Source organism: Gordionus sp. m RMFG-2023, chromosome 2 (genome assembly GCF_954871325.1).
Source record: "Gordionus sp. m RMFG-2023 chromosome 2, tfGorSpeb1-WG-v2, whole genome shotgun sequence".
NCBI classification, from domain to species: domain Eukaryota; kingdom Metazoa; phylum Nematomorpha; class Gordioida; order Chordodea; family Parachordodidae; genus Gordionus; species Gordionus sp. m RMFG-2023.
The window spans coordinates 17,194,589-17,214,262 of record NC_088776.1 but is presented as its reverse complement, the minus strand read 5'-3'; the positions used below and the strand labels follow the sequence as shown (position 1 = coordinate 17,214,262).

Genomic DNA, 19,674 nt, shown 5'->3' with positions numbered 1-19,674 from the left:
TATTTTTTTTTACAAAAATCTCAATTTTATTTACTACATGTGTAATATCAATAAAAAAAATTAACAACTAATATTTATACCGATTTCCTTGCTGGACCAATTTACCACTTTATAAGGTAGGGGAGACTGGGTTTAGTCGGACCGATTTTTATAAAATTGGCTATAGCTCCTGGTTTTTTAGATAATATAAAAAAAATATATGATTAGATACCTAAAACTATACTCTATAAAGGTTCCTTATAAAAAATTTTAAGAATATAATCATTTTTTTGAATATTACTTTTTGTAAAAGAACAATTTTGTCCAACAAGCCCCAATAGCGGGTAAATTAAGGCAAGTTATATATAAAAATTGAAACTTAATTTTGGTTAATTTAATAAACATTTTGTATTTTTTTCATTATTAACTGCCACAATAGACGTGTATGGTTTAGCAAGCCCTGCTAACTCTAAATTTCTGGATATAATAAATACTCATATAACTTTCCCAAATTATAAAAACTTCATCAATATTTTATTTCTTAAATAAAATTTTTAATAATTATTTCAAAAGATTTTTTGTCTATAGACGTAAACTAATAAAAACTATATTATGATAAAACTTTAACCTTCTGGTGTATTTAATTTTTAGATGAGATTAAGTGGTTTGCCAAGCCCCGGTATCTAACCCCAGTCTCCCCTTTTTTGATTAGTAGCCAATATTATGTAAGCGAGATTTTGCGCTAAATGTAAGAAAAGTTTGGACTTCTATCTCTAATCTTACATGTTATTATGGCTAAAATATTAATCGACCCAAATCGGACGTTTAACAACACTAATGTTGATCCAATAAAATTCAAATTAACTGATTCATTTTTTAGATTTATTAAAAATCCTTAAAATAATTCTATTAATCATTTTAAATATATATTATGTTTAACTAATTTTTTCTATTATAAAATAATCAAAAACGAATTATCGCACAAAGGCAATTTCATGGCTGTTTATGATTGGTATTTAGGATTTATGCTAAGAAATCATAATATCTCCTTTATGTCCAAAATGTTTATTAAATTAACCTAAATTAAGTTTCAATTTTTATATATAATTCAATTTATAAGTATTATGATATTTTTAACAATAAAACAATAAAATTATTCTATACGTATCATTATTAATAAATAAAAATGCATTTCAATTTATTATGGCTAAAAAAACCAATGATTAGGAAGCCCCTTGAATTTGCCTCACCCAGCTATTGGGGCTTTTTGGATATTATTTTTACTTTTTCAAAAAGTAAAATTTAAAAAAAATGATTATATCCTTAAAATTTTTATAAGGTACCTTTATAGAGTATAGTTTTAGGAGGTATCTAATCATATATTATTTTTTATATTATCTAAAAAAATCAGGAGCTAAATTTTGTAAAAATCGGTCCGACTAACCCCAGTCTCCCCTACCTTATAATGTGGTAAATTGGTCCAGCAAGGAAATCGATATAAATATTGGTTGTTAATTTTTTTTATTGATATTACACATTTAGTAAATAAAATTGAGATTTTTGTAAAAAAAAATACGAAGAAATAATTAATATGACTAACATTCAAAATCATTTCTATTTAATCATCCTTTTTTTTATACTAATAAATTTATAATAAATTGCAACTGTATTAGATACGCGGCGCCGAATTGACGTTGCGCCGAATTGTCGCCGCGCTGAATTGACGATGCGCCGAATTGACGATGCGCCGAATTGACGTTACGCCGAGTTGTCGCCGCGCTGAATTGACGTTGCGCCGAGTTGTCGCTGCGCTGAATTGACGATGCGCCGAATTGACGCCGCGCCGAGTTTTCTGCGCCGAATTGTCGTGCGCCGAATTTTCCGCGCCGAATTGACGTGATACCATTTTATAGTTTTATTTTATAAATTTTATATGTAAATTTTATAATATATATTGTTTAAAAAAAAATAAAAGTTTTAATTTAATTTTTATTATATATAATAAAAATTTATGATCTAAAAAACGATAGAATATAAACACTAATATAATGATGATTTAGTAAATGTTTATATAAAATCTAACAAAAGTGCAAAATATTCTTTAATAAAATTAAATAATAAAACTATGATTAAAACCCAATATATATAAGATCATATAATTAAACAGTAAAAATATTATAAATTTTTATGAATAAAAAAAGTTGAAATTCTTTTGTATTCAATTAATATTAAATAGTCATTCTCAAAATTAAAATCTATAGTTTTTTTTTCGTTAAATAATTTCGTTTGATTTATTGCGGATATCTATGAAAAAATCGAACCATTCCAATTCCACGATTAAATACACAGGTATTCCTATCAAAACCAAAAAAATTTGAGAAATAGAGAATAGCCCATATGCTTGTCCCTACTTGTATTTTTTTTATCATGATAAATATCGTTATTTCGGTTGTTTTTTAAAAAAAATTATTTTTACTTTTAGAAATATCCCTATCTGAGTGATAATTTATATTAAATCTATTATTTTATATATTATCTTTTGTTCTGTAAGGGATTTTACATTTAAATAATGAATTTTACATAGTAATTCCTGAATATCATTCATCAATTCACAAAGATAACTAGATGTAAGAGTAGATATAAACTCACCTTCGAGGTCGGTAATGGCAGTTTTATATCTAATATCTAATACAAGATAGAATCAACAATTTTACTTTTTTTAAATTAACTACCAGGGGGGGGGGGGGGGGGGTAGCTATAAAAGGAGGGGCTAAGGATGCTAATAAAAATCGTTTATAATTATTTTTACTCTATTTATATATAATGTATAGGGGATTTCGCCCCCGCTTATACCCATATCATTTACCAGCCTTTCAGCAGGCTTTTGCATTGCTATCGGCCAGGTATAGGTACATAGATTTATATCTTCTACTATAATTAGTATTCGCTAATCAAAATAATATCTAATTCAAATGCTTTACCCTCATAATCAATAAAAAAAATGCCTTTATCCTTTAGATTTTGTCATCAAAAAAATTATAATAATGTTTTTACCAAGTTTATCATTTCTTCTTCTCCATTTATGCCGATCCAGGTTTACCTTTATAAACCAGTTTACCCTCTGATTCACCTTTTTTATCAGCCTGAGCATCACTATTATAAGATATATTTTCCTCATATCATCCGTTGTTATCTTGAGCCTTACGAAATCTTGATATTTTTACTACTATCGAGGTGCATCTATTTACCCAGTCATCTTTCTTTTTCGCTCCACATGCCCAAATCATCTCAATCTATTTATTCCCACTACCATTCCAATTTCTTCGATTCCCATCCTTTAAAATTTCTTTCTATCTCTCTCTCAGAGATACCCCACACATCCATTTAAACATTCTCTTCTATGTTCTTAACACAATTTAGCTTCGTGATCCACTTTCATTGTCCATGTTTTAACGCCATAAACTATAAAACTTCTTACACACCTTACGTAAACTTTTCCATTAAAGTTTAGATAGGAACTAATTCAGAAATAAGTCTAATTAAAAAAATAATTCACGCATTTAAGGCGTCCAAACTCGATTTCGTAAATTTAAATAATAGATTAATTTATTTAAAATAAAATTTTGACTTTGGACGCACCCTAAATTTGTTGGAAAATAAGCACAACTATTTGTATATTCAAAAATTAGAGCAAAAATGTTTGAAATATATTAAATTTTATATGATACTTTATGACTTTAACATTTTGTCTTGCTTATGGCAAAAGGAAGAACAATAAAATAATTTGCCACAAGTAAAATAATATCTTTTTAAATATGACTTAAAATTCCGTTAAATAAACAATTTAAACAAATATTTAAAATTTGGTGATAATTTAAAGAAATAGAGCGCAAATTCATCTTTTAAAATGGGTACTAATTTTAAAGATGGATTGAGTGCCATATCATCTTAAGCACCAAACTATCGTCATGCCGGACTGAATCTAGTCTACAACTCTATGTGCCCTAAGAATCAACTAAAACTAAGGTATATGGCCATGGGTAAACAAAGTAAATTTCAAAGTGTGCTTAAATAAGTGATGAGGCCATTCAAAAAGATTACATATTGGTATTATTTATTAGGTGTGTAATTAAGGAAGCCATAGAAATATTTTTGATAATTTGAAAGAATTATTTTTGACAATAGTCGAATCGATTTGTGATTCTTTCATGCTTTGTCTTATACAATATGTTTTTAATAAAAAGTATCTCCAAAATAATTTAATTACATTCTGCTCGGATGGTGCTAGCTAAAAACACACATTGGTTTTCCCATTCGGGAGGCAAACTGTCTTCTAAAAGTTATATCTATCCTCATAAAAAAAATGCAACATCGAAGGCTGGGAAATTTCTACACTTCTAATTAATGAGTTTTGTATTATAATAACCTTAAAACTCCTACCTACATTAAATGATTGTTTATTAATTCCAACATTTATAGAAATTATATAATTATAATATATATATTATTAAAGGTATTATAAAGAATAGTTGTTGGTTTTGTATTATAATTATTTTTCGGGGTATTATGGCATAAACTTAATTGAAAATGTTTATCTTTGGAGGGGAACTTTTTATTTTAAATAACTGTAATTGTGTGCAATAGGCATATAGAGTTTTTTCAATGTTTAGTAATCTATGTATGTTAGAATAGGTCTATAATTCAATTATTAAATAAATTTTTACAGCAATATACTTTACATTATTTTATAAATGCAAATGTTTACCCTTAATAAAATTTGCCCTTATTAGATGCCTACCATGCCTACCCTCCCCCTATAGATGCGTACTCTAGATGTGACACTTAACCCCCTTAAAAAATTTGGAAGTAAACTGTATCCCCGAATCATGTAGATGTTTAGTTTTCTAGCCTTTTTTTTAATTAAATTGCTTTTAAAAATTTATATTATTTTCATTATTTTAAAAATTATTTACTTTTACCTGAAGATATTTAAATATTAGATTATTTATTTATAATGTATTTAGAAACACAAATATATTATCTGAAATTCACAGCCTTATGGGCAATTTATTTATATAATATTAATAATAATTAAATAGCTATTTTCCTCAAGAGAAAATATGTTTCAAAATTTTACAGCTGTTTTTTAAATGTGGAATTATTTAAATTTTCCATTTGATGAATTTATAATTCATACGTAATTCCTATATAAACAATGTGTCAGGTAGAAAAAAGTACGGCCATTTTTGATCCGATCTGTGGACCATTGGATTTAAATTTTTCTAAATCTGCTACAGGGATTATTTTGGTCACACAAATGGTAAATATTGCTTTATCATTCTTATTTTTATTGACATATTTGTAAATGTTTATTTTATAAAATTTTAACTCAGAATTAATAAAAAAAAATATTACATATTGCAAAATTTTTTTTCACAAAATAGTTATCAATGTTTGACTAAAAAGGCTTCCAAATTACAATTTTATTAGTGTGCTATCATAATCACCCTAAAAGAAATTATTGGGAAAAGATTAGAAACACCTTTTGTTTATAAAATAATAGTTATCGGTCGTTGTAGCCTGACCTAAAACCTGACAAGTCAGGAAAAAATATTTTTAGGTTAGGCCAAGCATTTTTTGTTAAAATATTTTTACAGACTGGGTAATAAATAAATTTAAAGGTACTAATGTGTTAAAGTATTTTAATCAGAGGTGTACCAAAAATCTTGCCCTAACCTACTCCAAACAAAATTTTTTGTCCCTTCCCTAAAAAAATTCCCCCTATCTATTTGCTTGATCATATTCATGGCTGACAATTGGGCACATGATAATTCAGTCTATATATGGCATAACAAAAATTGAGTGCATGTCAGTATAGTAGTATTGTTAAAAAGCCCAATTTGGGTTGATTTAAAAAACGGGCTAATAAAGATCATAACCAAAATAACATTATGTAAGCCTAAAGATTTTGCAAATAGCTGGCAGAAATGCTTGGACATCTATTTGCCAAATCTCAATGCACATAATATTATTTTAGCTAAAATCTTAATTGACCCAAATCAGGCTTTTTAACAACACTACAGTACAGAGCAATCAATTGGGTGCAGATATAATTTGACACATCAATTTTTTGTTTATTTATTTAATAAATAAAGTAACCTAAGCTGGCTCATGGTAACAATTTAAATCACTCAATTAAACGTTTCTGAAAACTTTCTCAGGTGAAATAAAAATACTATAAAATTTCACGATAAAAAAAAGCGTGTGTTTTGAAAGATTGCCATTTAGGAACCAGAACATTTTTAAAAAGTATAATTTTCAGGTAGAAACTAGGAATGGCTGTTTTTATAAAAAATATTTCGTTTTTTTATTGCATAAAGATTAATTAATAAATTATTTCTCATCATCCATTCTCAATTATATAAAGAATTTTAATTTACAAGTTGACTGTATTATTACGTTTTTTAATATTTTTATTTACATTTTGTATGTTATAACCAAGAAAGAAAGAAGAAATAGAGGGAAAGTAAGTAAGTTACATTTTATATTAACTAAACATTTAAAAATCAGCATTTGTTATTTTCCGTGAAAACAATCGGGTTTTTTTCCGCCTCGTAATAATTTTTTATGAAGGTTGACAACTATATAAAGTTGTTCGATTATCAGCTTTAAAAACATTTTCAATTCGGCCGGCCTTGCCCTTAAAATTTTTTGAACAATTTGGCCGACTAACCCCGAAAATCTCTTTTCCCATCCCACGGACCTGGCTATCCCGACCTCTATTTTGGATATTGTAGAAAATTTGTTTAAAACGTTTCTAGACATGCTATAATAAATCTTTTAGATGCATATTATTTTAGTAAATAAAAAATTAAATTTCTTGGAGATTTCCCGAGTTATTTTTATATGTATAAATCTTTTAAAATTTTTTACCCTATTTGTAAATCCGGTGAGTTGGTTAAATCAAAATCTCAAATTGCGACATTTATTTATATGTATACACGATGACTTTTATGTTTTAGATACATGTTAAAAATAATTTTTTAGAAAAAAAAATTTAATTAGAATTTTTTATATAAAAAATAATCGAGTTTAAAAATTAATTAGTCTTATTTTTAAGATAAGAATATTAAGTTGATATTCCGTAACAAAATGTTCAATATATTATTTTTCATTTTTTTGAAATAAATATCTTTAAATGATCAAATAATTCTTGGGTAATCTATGATCGATCATACTTTAAAGACCCTTCCTCAATAAAAATACATTTGAGGACGCTATTATGACGCCATTTTGGTAACGCATAGCGTATATAAAATTTTTAAATTTTAATGTAAGCGGAGTAAAATAATATCCTACCTCGCAATTATTCCAAGGCTATTCTCACAAGAAATATGTATTTAGCAGACCAAATTCAAATAATTTAAAGTATTTTGGATCTTTTATAGTATACCAAAATGGCGTGTCACTTGATCTTCAACTGATTTGCATTCAACGATACTTTAAATGCATTAATGTGAATGAGGTATTATATATTATATGTCATTGGGGAAAATACGCCAAATTTAATACGTAAAAGGAAGTTTCAAAAATTTTCTTAATTCGGCAAGGATGGAGAATATAAAACAAACCGACTGAAGATAAATTAGTGAAATCAGTGCAAAAGTAATTTGTACTCAACACCTAATTATCGCATTATAGTGCTCACGTTGCAACACAGCGTTTCAAAACGCAAACAATGCATTTTATGCATTCGTTCAAATTGAGCACATTTCCGTTTTTCATTTTAAATTATTTTTTAAAAGACAAACTTGCTTGCGTTTTTTGAAACTTTTTAAATTTTGAAGTGATAAAATTCTTCTAAATTGTAAGAATAATTATTATTAAATGATATTAGGACATGGAACGATGAAATTACCGAAAGGTTTGCAGAAATGCTGAACTCTTTTTCATGAGAAACTTCAAAAGGAGAAAATAGGAAAACCTACTTAATTAAATATTCATGTTATTTATTTTATTGGTAAGTTGATAATAACTACTTGGAAAATAAAGAGTAGGGCTGTGCCAATCCTTAAATTCTGTTCTGATGTTACTACAAAGCCTATCTTATATTGATCCAAAATTTATATTGATTTTACTTACCATCTATATTTGAATAAATCCCAGAAAATATTTTACTATTCATAAAAAATTAGTTATTCTCAAAAAGTTAATTACCTTGTATAAAATATTAGAAATGTTAATTTACATGTGGAACTCTCAACAACAAAAAAACTTAAAGTACTGAATGAATTTAATAGGTTAATAAATGTTTTGGAAGAAAGCCCATCTGGGATGCTGTAAAGCTAATTTATATTTTAAATTTATTTATATTTTATTTAGGCATTTTTTGAATAGCCTTGTAGAGGAGGCTGAATCCTTAAGCTATGAGAAGCAATTGCTGTTTAAAACAGAGGTTATGAAATATTTATATCTCAAGACAAATGATATATCATCAGAACCTATATCATCACAACCTGACAATGATTCTCCATTAGACATTTTTAATAGCATTATATAAATTATTTATTTTTTATAAAAATGTATTGTATGTATTTTGTATATTTTTAATAATTTTTTAATAAATGATGTTGTAAGATATTAGAATTGATATTATTTTAAGTTTAAGGTTCATTCCTCAAGATTTTAAACAGCTCAACTGGCTACACCTAGAATAGTGTCCATATTAAGATTTAATATATTAAATAAATTTTCCTTAATATTCAATCTATTTATTTATATCATTTAATAACATAATTGTCTATAAAAATTAAATATGCAACACAATTTAATATAAAATATTTTCATAAATAAATTTAATACAATATAAATATAAATATAAAAATTTAATAATTTATAAAATTTTTATATTTGTCTCTAATAATTTTTGATTCCATTGAAGTAGAATTATTTTCTCTGCTAGGTAAGAAAGGTCTTGTAGTGAGGTTTATCATTGTTGTATCTAATTTGGATGATTACATAAAGCAGGCAGATCAAGTGTATGGTTCACCAACTATTAATATATTTTTAAGATATAATAAAATTAATATAATGTAACCTCTATATAAAGAGCTATTTCTAAATACTCTACCATCACTCTACTTTCCATATGCTCCCACATCTATATAAATAAATTTCCTGTTAATGTCTTTTAGGGCTAACAGGGTAATTGAAAATCGATGCTTGCAGTTAAAAAATTGTGAGCCACTATTAAGAGGGCTCTTGATATAGATATGTTTTCCATCTATAGCCCCAAAACAATTTGGAAATCCTGATTGAAGCAGGAATTCCTGGGAAAACTAAAGATAAGTAAATATTAATCTTGATTTATTATAATAAATTTACTCTTTCCCAATCATTTTTATTAGGCATAGGTATGTGAATATGTGCAGCAGCATTCCAAATTGCAAGCTATACAGGATTTTGAAATCCTTGAGCTATAACTAAGTTGTGCAAATTATACACCATAAATATCTATTATATAAATAATTAATAATGAATTAAATTTATTTTAACTTATCTTGTATAATTATAAAATTGAGAATGAAATCGCCTTTATTATTAATATATTCAGAAAAAAAGATTACTTTTAACATATATTTAAGATGTCTTGCTCCTCTTCCTTTCTTTATTTTTTTTAAGGAAATATAAGGCAAGTAATTTTTTTGTTTAAAATTTAAAGGTTTCATATTAAAATTAAACTTAACGCATCAATTTAAACAAGGCTGCGTTTACGTTTTTATATATGCGTTTTGAAACGCTGCGTTGCAACGTTCAATTTGTGGGCACTATTAAAATCTATAAATAAATTTTATACTATATTTCTATATATTTTTTTTATAATATAGGATGTTGCATGATTATTCTGGAAATTAAAAAATCTTGTTTACTTATGATATTATAATTTGTTTACTTATGATATTATAATTTGTTTAGGTCTTAAATTTAACGGATTAGTGTTCCAGGGTTAAATTATAAATTACTGATTTGCTTATTCTTTTCAAACTAAATATTTTCACATGCATTGTATGCGCATTTGACCCCGGTGGATTTTCCGTTTTTAACTGGCGTGATATCGAATCAACATATTTATTATGCTAAATATTTTTATGCCGATTTGCCATGGCATCTCGGGTTATTTAACCACTTTAAGTGTCATTTTTATTTTGTCGAGTTGTCGCTGTGCCGGATCCACGCAAATTTCGCACGGCTAATTGACTTGCATGCGTTAAAAACTTATTAAGCCCAGATTTTTATGAAAAATATATTATATTGTATTATTTTTTTCAGTACAATTATTTATGTTAATTCTTTTGATTAAAATTTGTAAATCGTAAAACATAATAAAAACTATTAAAAATGATTAGCTATATTTTATTTAAAGTAACTTGCTATGTAACTAATTACTTTTGAAATGCAACTAATAACTTTAAATATACCTTTTTAAAAACGTAACTTGTAACTTTAATATTATTTTTAAAACACGATCTATTTAAATCATTATTTTTTTTAAAAAAAAATACAGATCTTTTTAATTTAAATCAAGCTATCTTTTATTTCAATCAGATTTGCAAGGTGGAGTTATACTTGACCAAATATTATAATTGGATATCTTTCACCAGTAGCGTTACTGGGGGAAGGGGCGCCGGGGCTCTAAACCCCTGAAAAATTTGAAGAGCCCTTCTGTTTAACTAAAAATAAGAGAGCGGCGGGATGATATTAAGATGATAAATGATGAAATATCACTTCTATCTCCTTCAATTTGTTTTTAAGTTAAGATAATTATTTAGGGTTTCCAAAATTATAATAAAACAAATACATGTTCATCCTCTATTATTTTTAGTTCGACTCCATCATTGTCGAAGTTTTAAAATCAAATAATACCAAAACTAAAACACTATTCAAATATATAATAACTATATTTTTTTTATTTTAATATAAGCATATAACGTTTTTTTTATATCCAAACTTATCATTTTGAATTAAAATTTAATTAGTATGTAGGGCCGTGACTCTCGCACAATGTTAAAACTGTGCCTAATTTACCTAACCCTAACTTTAAAAAGATTTTCACCTGATATTAACCTAAACTCCATCCACACAAAAAGATTGAGTAATGAATGGTTTTAAAATTTGTTTAATTAAAAATAATAATTATTATTTTATGATTTTAAATTTGCTAGGCAAGAACTCCAGAACTACATATTTTAAGTCCACTCGCTTCTGTAGTTCGGGTTATAATGTTCCGATCTCTGACTTAATCTCGCCCAAACATGGTACGGGATAAGGCTGGATAAGATGTTGGGTTATATTAATATTTATTTTAAAATAATATGCAAATATGCTTGATTTTACCGATACTAAGTAGAGGCTATAAAGACATGATGTAGCCTACGCCTAGGGTTAGTATAAAATGGCTAGGGTTAAATTATAAATATCGCATAACTACATTTCGCGAATGCAAATTCTAATTACTTTCGCACATTCCACCCTAATAACATATAACCTTAAAATTATAATATTCGCAGCTATTTAAACATTATATAACCATGTTAATACAAATAAAATAAGTAATATTTGTAATCACAAATTTAAAATTAAATAGGGAAAGGCCTTGGCAAAAATAATTATTTTTTACATTTTAAATATGTCGAAATATCTATTTCTTTTATAATATGTTTTAATAACTTTTATTTGATATTACATGTTTTCCCATCCCACTTTTATTAAATATTTTTTACCAAATTTGTTTTTTTTACGATTTTAATTAGGAATTTCTTTTTATACCTTTGAAGTTAAAAGATAAATTTGTTTTTGTTTTAAAGTTTCCTTCAGTCAATTCGCGTTTTTGTTGGTTCGGTACGCAAATTATTTTGTCCAAATAAATACTACTAGAGGGGGCTGGGTACTCAAATTAAATTTAAGCGTTTTAAACCCCTCCCTAATGACGTCACGGCTAATTCTTTTATAGAGACAGGCAGATACAAAAGCTATTGCAGCAGGTTCGAAAATAAATGGTCCTTTAAAAACCAATATTTACCTAAGCTTTAAAAAAAATCGTAAAATAAAGAACTAGTTTTGTCATTTGGAAATGTAATAATTATTTATTTTTTTATAAACTGCAATTCTCTTTTAAATGCACAAAAAAACAGAATTTAGCGGAGTCTTTATTTTTGCGCCGTGGTACCGCCACCCTGGCTGCCACCCCGTTTGTACTAGCCTGCATAAAAGAAGGGAGTTTACACTTGATTTTGAAAATCAACGCAAAGATATTTATTTTCATTTTTTTTAAAGTAAAAAAATTAATTCACAAAAAAATTCTAAAAATGGATTTTAAGGGCAAAAGCATTTGTTATCTTTTTTTTAACGTTAATTAAGAAATATATTTTTTTGAATTTTTTATTACATGGTATATTTCTCTTTCCTTTTTGATTTCCGAATAATTTTCAAAATATTCGTTTTTATGTTTTTCGCTCCGCTTTTAACTAAAAAAGGTATCCTTCCTTTCTCATGTTTTTATGTCCTAAAACTATCCTAGCGAAGGTTTACAACAAATACTATTTATTTAAATGGAGGTACCATAGAAAACTAAATCACTGAATATTCTGTCGTTAGACTCCTCATTATCATATTTAAATCATAATACAAATAAATGTTCTTTAGGACATAGCCTAAAAGAATTTCATATTAATTACGAGTTTTAAAAAGGGAATATTTTTAATTGGTATTTTTTGCGATTTGCAATTAATCTTTATTGAGAAATAATAATTTTGAACACAATGTTTCCAATTTTTCCCCCTACAGGCAGGATGGAGGGAAGGAAGGTTATAATTAACAATAGTGTTCTATTGATTTATGCCAAAATATTTCGTTGTCTGAAGTTTAAAGAATTTGTTTTTTCCGGGAAAATTATTTTACGGTTATAAATGGAGAAAATCGCTTCGATTTAATTGTATATTTAGTTTTTATTACATAAATATTTAAATAGGATGATACGAATCGCTGTGTAAATATTTTAATTAACGAAAATTAATACAAGAAATCTTAAAGGCATTTCAAATTTCTTCGATTTTTTTAACATACCTGAATATTTGGCGTTATTAAATACGTTTTTCATTTTTCTACATTTACTTTTACAAATAAATTAATTTACAATTGTTGCTTTTTTAGGTAATCAGGGAAATTTGTTTCGGTATGCAAAAGATTCCATCCTTAATAAAAAAGATGAATAACTTTATTATTTTTTAAATGAAGAATTTTTTTCTCCATGAAAGAGGCTAGTTAGCTATAACTCACTGCTCTCAAACTCTTTTATATAAACAGGGATTAAACTTTGGCTTGTTTTATCATATGCTCCCTCACCACCAGTAACCCATCAGATGACCACTCATTACTATTATGTATTTAACGTCATAATATAGATATGGTTTGGTCAATATATAGAACATTTAAATATGATTCTGACATAAGAATACTGATCTCTATAGTGGTCAAAATAAGGAAGTTATATTGTTTTTTAAAAAAAATTTATCAATATTTATTTTCTAAATTAAAGTTGGTGGCTATATTAGCATTTTTCATCGTTGAATTTTCCACGTGGTGTTTAGAATCTGTTGGTTCTATACGAACATTTACGACGCTCACTTTATCCGTCTTTTGGCTTAATATGATCTTCCTCATAGTTTTCGTTTGCAACATACCATACAAATTGGACAAGATCAACTGGCTTCTCATAGTATATATTGCTAAATTATTCTTGTTTAAAATTTTCTCCCTTTAAGAAACACTTTTAACTGGTTTTATACTGTATCTAATACTTTAAATCTTGATTAATTCAATAAAATGCGCAAATCCCTTATAACTTGTGAGAAATGTTGTATACGGAAATATATTAATAGAATATTTTAATGGTTTTATTTTTAAAACAAATTATAGTTGAACTTTTCTACTTTACGTTTATTTATGGTTGGTTTGTTTTAAAAATATAATATCTTATTTTCTTGGAAAGGTAATTTTATCACGTGAATCAATATAATATGGATTAAGTGTCTAGTTTACAAAATTTTGTTGGCCAAAAATCATAATATGTCATAGCATAAAATTTTTTTTTATGAAATTATAATTTTAACAAAAATGATATTTATAACCCTAATTTAACACTCTTTTATATAAAAAGAATTATGATAAAAATAATATTTGTTTGGCCAAACGAATTTTTTTCAAACTGGCCATTGTTTGGCATTTATCAGATTTATAATAATAGAAAAGGAAGGTAAATTATTTTTCACATGCATTAAATTTTTTAAAATTAATATATTTTTATTTCTTAACATTTTTTAGACGTTCTTGCAGCAATTTTTCTGCGCATTATTCATATTTATTGCCATAATAGTATTAGCGATAAATCCATGCACAATTGGACATATGATTGGTGTGGTAAGATTTTTTATTACAAATTTAAATGTTATATTTCTATATTCATTTTCGCAGAATTAGAATCTTTCAAATGTTTCATTTATGCCAACACCTTTATACCTCTCAATATAGGCATAGCTATGGGCCTACCCCCAGCCTTTGCAAATAAATTCTCGTAAATGTCTAGATAGCAAACTAACTTTAACTATTAACATAAAAGCGTTTTAAATAAAACATTATAAAAGTTATTTACCCTCTTATATAGGAAATTTTGATTTAGGGTCCCAGAAATTTAAAATTTTTTCTCATATATTACGTTTTCCTTAGCGTTTTATATCTGGTTTAATTTTATTTATAATTGGTATTTTCCCTAAATTAAGATAACCGCCATTGTCCTTCTCCTATTCTATTTGCTGGGCGCTCTCCTGGTATTCAAAAATTATTCCCGACCTGATCGTTCCACTGAGCCAATGGATCCCGTTAATGCGGATATCCCCGAGGTATCAAAGGTCACATCGAGTATTCGAGATAAGCTAGATGGAAATACTTCTCCATCTTTACCACGCTCGCATCTAGGCGATAACCGGGTGCCAACTCCCCCCGGTCCTTATTTAGCACCTCCTCCCCATCCTCCACCTCCCTCGTTGGGACGACCCCCACCACCACCGCCATTCAGGACTATCAACATTGAAAGAGAATAATAAGGATTGCTATTTATTATGGATAAATATAAAGCAAGCAATAAGCATTGTTTGAAAATAAAATTCAAAACTTGTGATTATGTTTTTGGTAATTTTTATTAATGTTTTTTAATTTTTAGCTATTAATTTTTTTAATGATCATAAAGTATAGAAAGGACACGATTATTTTTCATTATAAAAATTTGTAATTTTTATTGATAAGGTCATAAACTTATTTCGTTATCTATATAATATGTAAAATTATTATTTTTTTATCATTTTTCAAGCAATATTCCTTTTAAATTATGCGATTGCGATCAAATTTATTAAAAAAAATTTAAAGACATTAGGTTATTTTGGGTATATTATCTTTCAGGTTTTACACGTGTAAATACATTTTATTTTAAAGACAAATTAAAAAAATTTTATATTACTTTTGTAATAAAAAAAGAATGTATATAAAATATGCTAATTCTTTTAAATTTTATTTAAGAATATTTGTGATTCTGTATATTATGATAATTATTGCGAAGCCCTCTCCACCTTTTTATGCATTTCATTCTTTCTTCTTTTTTATAAAAAAAATGCTTTATTTATTTCGTGAATTTTCAAAATTGAAATTCGAAATCGATATTCAAAATAGTGTAATAAATAAAAAAAATTTATATATTATATGAAATGAAATTGTATATTACATTTAAAATTTTAACATAGTTTTGTTTGTAATTTATATTTAATTTATATACTACCTTTTTATTTTAAATTATAAACGAATAATTTATTGAGCATTATTTATTTAATGCTTTGAATATTACCAATCAATGCAAAATAAAAGATAAAGCAAGTTCGTTCTGGATATAATATAGATTTTGAGGTGCTTCCAAAAAAATTTATACGATTAAGACCAGCCTTATCCCTGGCGATGCCATTGGTGGAATGAGTGTGAAAGAATTCATATACCTTTAAAAATTATTATAATCTTTTTCTTAATGTTTTTTCCCCTATTTCAATCTCTCTTAAATAATAAAGAAAGCCAATTTAGAAGGTCAATTTATTCATTTTATTAAAAAATTAATTTCATTTTTACTCCAAGGTTTTTTATATCTCTGATGATTATGACTTATGAGACAATAGAACTTTCAAACTTTATAGTTAATTTAAAATATAGTACATCTGTTCTGTGCCATTAATCTCTTTTTTTTAAAAATATTTTTTGTAAATTTTCTTTTTTAAAACTTTCTTTAATTTTCTTTTTCACTTAAGTACGCACAAATTGAACGTTTCAACGCACCGTTTCAAAACGAAAATAAAAAAAACGTAAACATAGCTATGTTTAAATTGAAGCGTTCATTTTATTTTTTTTCAATATGAAACGTCTAAATTCTAAACAAAAAAGGGATTGCCTTATATTTAATTGGCAAATCTTTTTGTAATATCAGAATTCCAAATTATTTTACTTTTTAGAAAATGTTGTATCCATGCTATCACTTCAAAATTTAAAAACGCTTCAAAAAAGGCAAGTTTTTGTTTTTAATAAATAATTTAATGCAAAACGGAAATGTTAACAATTTAAACGAATGCATTATTTACTTTTTGAAACGCTGCGTTGAAACGTTCAATTTGTGCGCACTATTATGTAGGTTTATGTGAAAAAGAAAATTAAAGAATGAATAGATAATGATTTAATTAAAGTAAACATAATATAACTAACATTTTGATTAAAGAGACTTGCTTTCTTATCAGTTTATAGAAATTTTTAGATTTTTTTTTATAAATTTATATCTTTTTAATGTAGGCTTAAAATATTTTCTTTTTATGAAAATTAATTTTTGGTATTGTTCACATGTATAATGCAGAAAAAATTTAATAAAATATCCTGACACATTATTATTTATAATTCTTTGATGTAAAACCAAATAATATTTTTGATAATGTTAACAGTTTAGGATTTCTTTTTATCTTAGTAAATTTTTAATAATTTTTGAAATATAATTAATATTGCAATAATTAACTGCCGTTTTAACTTATCGGCATTTTTTATTTAGAAAAATACAGGTTTTATAACTAGGTATAGATCCAATAAACCCTATATTTATAAAAAAAACAAATTTTTATTCAATAAAAAAAATTTTAAACAACATTTAAAATATAATAAATTTTTTTATTTGTTTTTTTTACCAAAAATTCAGTTACACACTACAATAATTTTTAAAACGTTTAACCTTGAAATTTTTAATTATATTCATATTGGTAATTGTTTTTTTATATTTATTTTACATTTATTAAGGGTGTTGGTATAAAATAAAACAATCAATAAATTAACAATTATGTATCCCAAATTTAAATTGATTATTTTTCCCCTCATTAAAAAAAATAAATTATTAAATTGAATGACATAATGATTTCAAATCAAACTTTTCTTATAAAGTGCTTTGAAATAACATAAATTTCCTTAATATATTTTTTTATATGTTAATAAATATAATTATATTTTTCGATCAATTTTAAGCATTATTTTATTTCATATTTATTAATTTGCAAGGTCATTAACGCAAAGTTTAATGTTAAGGTTTATTTATTATTTCTTTATTTTTTTTATTGAGCTTAGGGCGTTTACTTATTTAATACAATTAGGAAATTTATATTCATTTTTAAAATTTTTCATATATAATTACAACTGTCTAATTTTCAGTTCTTGTTCCTATCAATTATTCAATAATATTAGTAGTGAGATCGAGCCTACACGCTGGGAAAAATTTTTTCAGCGCAGCAACTTGATACTACTGGATTATTCCTCTCTCCTTTTCAACGGGAACTGGGTGGGCTTGTGTCCTATGTGCCGCTGGTAATTTTTCCACACCTGAAAAACTGCCGATTAAGTTGACACCTGGGTTCGCCGCCGTTAAAGTGGCAACGCTGTGGTTTGGAAAATTTTTAAAATGCTATTATATCATTTTAAAAAGTTTCTTGTAGTTGCATCACTCATAATAAAAAAATTTTAATTTATATATTAATATTAATAATAAATATTTGATATCATTTTTCATTTACAGAGCCTACTCTGCCATTTACGCAGTATGCGTAATGGAGTTATTAAAGTATCTATATCCTAAAGGTGTCAGGTTATTTGAAGATCATATACTAACACAAAAATAAATGCAGTTTTAAAAACTGGCGAAGATTTGTTAATTGAAAACATTTATTTTAAAATTGGCTCCAGATTATAATAACATTTAAGGAATTGAAGTTAATTTAGAATAATTACCATTTTATATATATAATTGTATATTATTGTCTAATCTCTTCAAGAAAGTTATAATCACTTTAAGGAAAAAATTTTATCGCATTATTTCTGAGATATTGCACTAAGAGTTATATATAATCATAATATCTACTTAAATGTTGTTAAAAATAGCTGGTGAATTTTATTTAAATATTTTATTAAGCTACCTATTTTTGAGATATTATTCTTTCTAACAGATTTTAATTGAAGAGAAAGAGTTATAATTCTATTCACATTAATGTAGTTTAAAACTTCGGATATTTTCAAACATTCCAAAAACAATAAAATTATTTGTCTTGTTTAAAAATACTTATTAAATTTTTTGTCGTTAATGTTAAGCATTCTATTTATCATACAGTAAAATAAATCTAAACATAAAACTAGCGAATAATATATAAAGGAAAAAAAAAATTAAAATATAGTAGGAATAGTTTTTCAAGAAAATTAGTAAACAAGTTTTTCTACAGTATTTGTATGGTTATTCTCTGCCTAAGATACGGCCCCTTTGGGTCATATTTTTTGGCAAATATGAATTTTCTACCTATGAAAACGAGAGGCAAGAATGCAAATGTGGCAAGTGTTACAATTCCTTATAAAATTGTAATAAAATTGTTGAAGGCTCGTGGGAGAGACTTTAATGAATTTAATGGAACCTAGTATTAATAAAAAGGAATATATAAAAAATTAAATAATTCGGTTAATAAATCTTACGACTCCTGTTTTTCACTAAACAAATTTTATATCTTGAATTTTTCACAACAATACTAAATTTCTTCAATTATAAAACCATACACTGACTTTTATTTTAAAATTTTTTCACTTATTTTTAATATGCAAAAATTACAAGTATATTAAAAATTCATAAAAAATAATAAAAATTACAAGTATTCATAAAAAATAATTAAAATTACAAGTCTATTTAAGTTCATAAAAAATAAATTCCTAGACTGCATAGTCAAATTAATACTTAACAATCGTCGATCACATATTCACAAACTAACAAATTATATAAAAATATAATTTATATTCAAATTATTTACGCGAATATAATAGCAAGAATAGAGGTAGCGACTAAAGATACGCTGGAAATATCATTGGTGCAGCAGGAGGTTAATTTATATTGTTATTTTTAAAATATTTGTATGCTTTGCCCCGCTTTCTAAAATTAATATTTTAAAATATATTTTTTATCCTTAAAATTTTAGTAAATATATCTTAAATATATTTCGCTTCATATGCATAACATTGACAATTTCAAAAAAAAATCTTTCTTTCTTT

The 19,674-nt window shown here is 25.8% G+C and overlaps 1 protein-coding gene and 1 long non-coding RNA gene across 2 annotated transcripts; both read left to right on the top strand.

The window, feature by feature from the left end:
* The first annotated feature begins 5,103 nt into the window (after positions 1-5,103).
* On the top strand, positions 5,104-15,903 carry LOC135923702 (CKLF-like MARVEL transmembrane domain-containing protein 4). The gene is made up of 4 exons (XM_065458603.1): positions 5,104-5,299; positions 13,574-13,753; positions 14,359-14,454; positions 14,814-15,903. Exons 1-4 carry the CDS (start codon positions 5,195-5,197, stop codon positions 15,132-15,134), a joined length of 702 nt encoding a protein of 233 aa, XP_065314675.1. The 5' UTR covers positions 5,104-5,194; the 3' UTR covers positions 15,135-15,903.
* Positions 7,912-8,498, top strand: LOC135925496 (uncharacterized). Its single transcript, XR_010571656.1, has 3 exons — positions 7,912-7,999; positions 8,214-8,318; positions 8,362-8,498. It is a non-coding gene; the product is annotated as an uncharacterized LOC135925496 (long non-coding RNA).
* Positions 15,904-19,674: the final 3,771 nt, after the last annotated feature.

Bases quoted from the DNA above. Each gene is read 5' to 3' on its own strand.
- LOC135923702 (XM_065458603.1), top strand. From the start codon at position 5,195: ATGTGTCAGGTAGAAAAAAGTACGGCCATTTTTGATCCGATCTGTGGA. The intron at 13,754-14,358 runs GTATATATTGCT...AACATTTTTTAG, and splicing joins AGATCAACTGGCTTCTCATA to ACGTTCTTGCAGCAATTTTT. The intron at 14,455-14,813 runs GTAAGATTTTTT...CCCTAAATTAAG, and splicing joins TTGGACATATGATTGGTGTG to ATAACCGCCATTGTCCTTCT.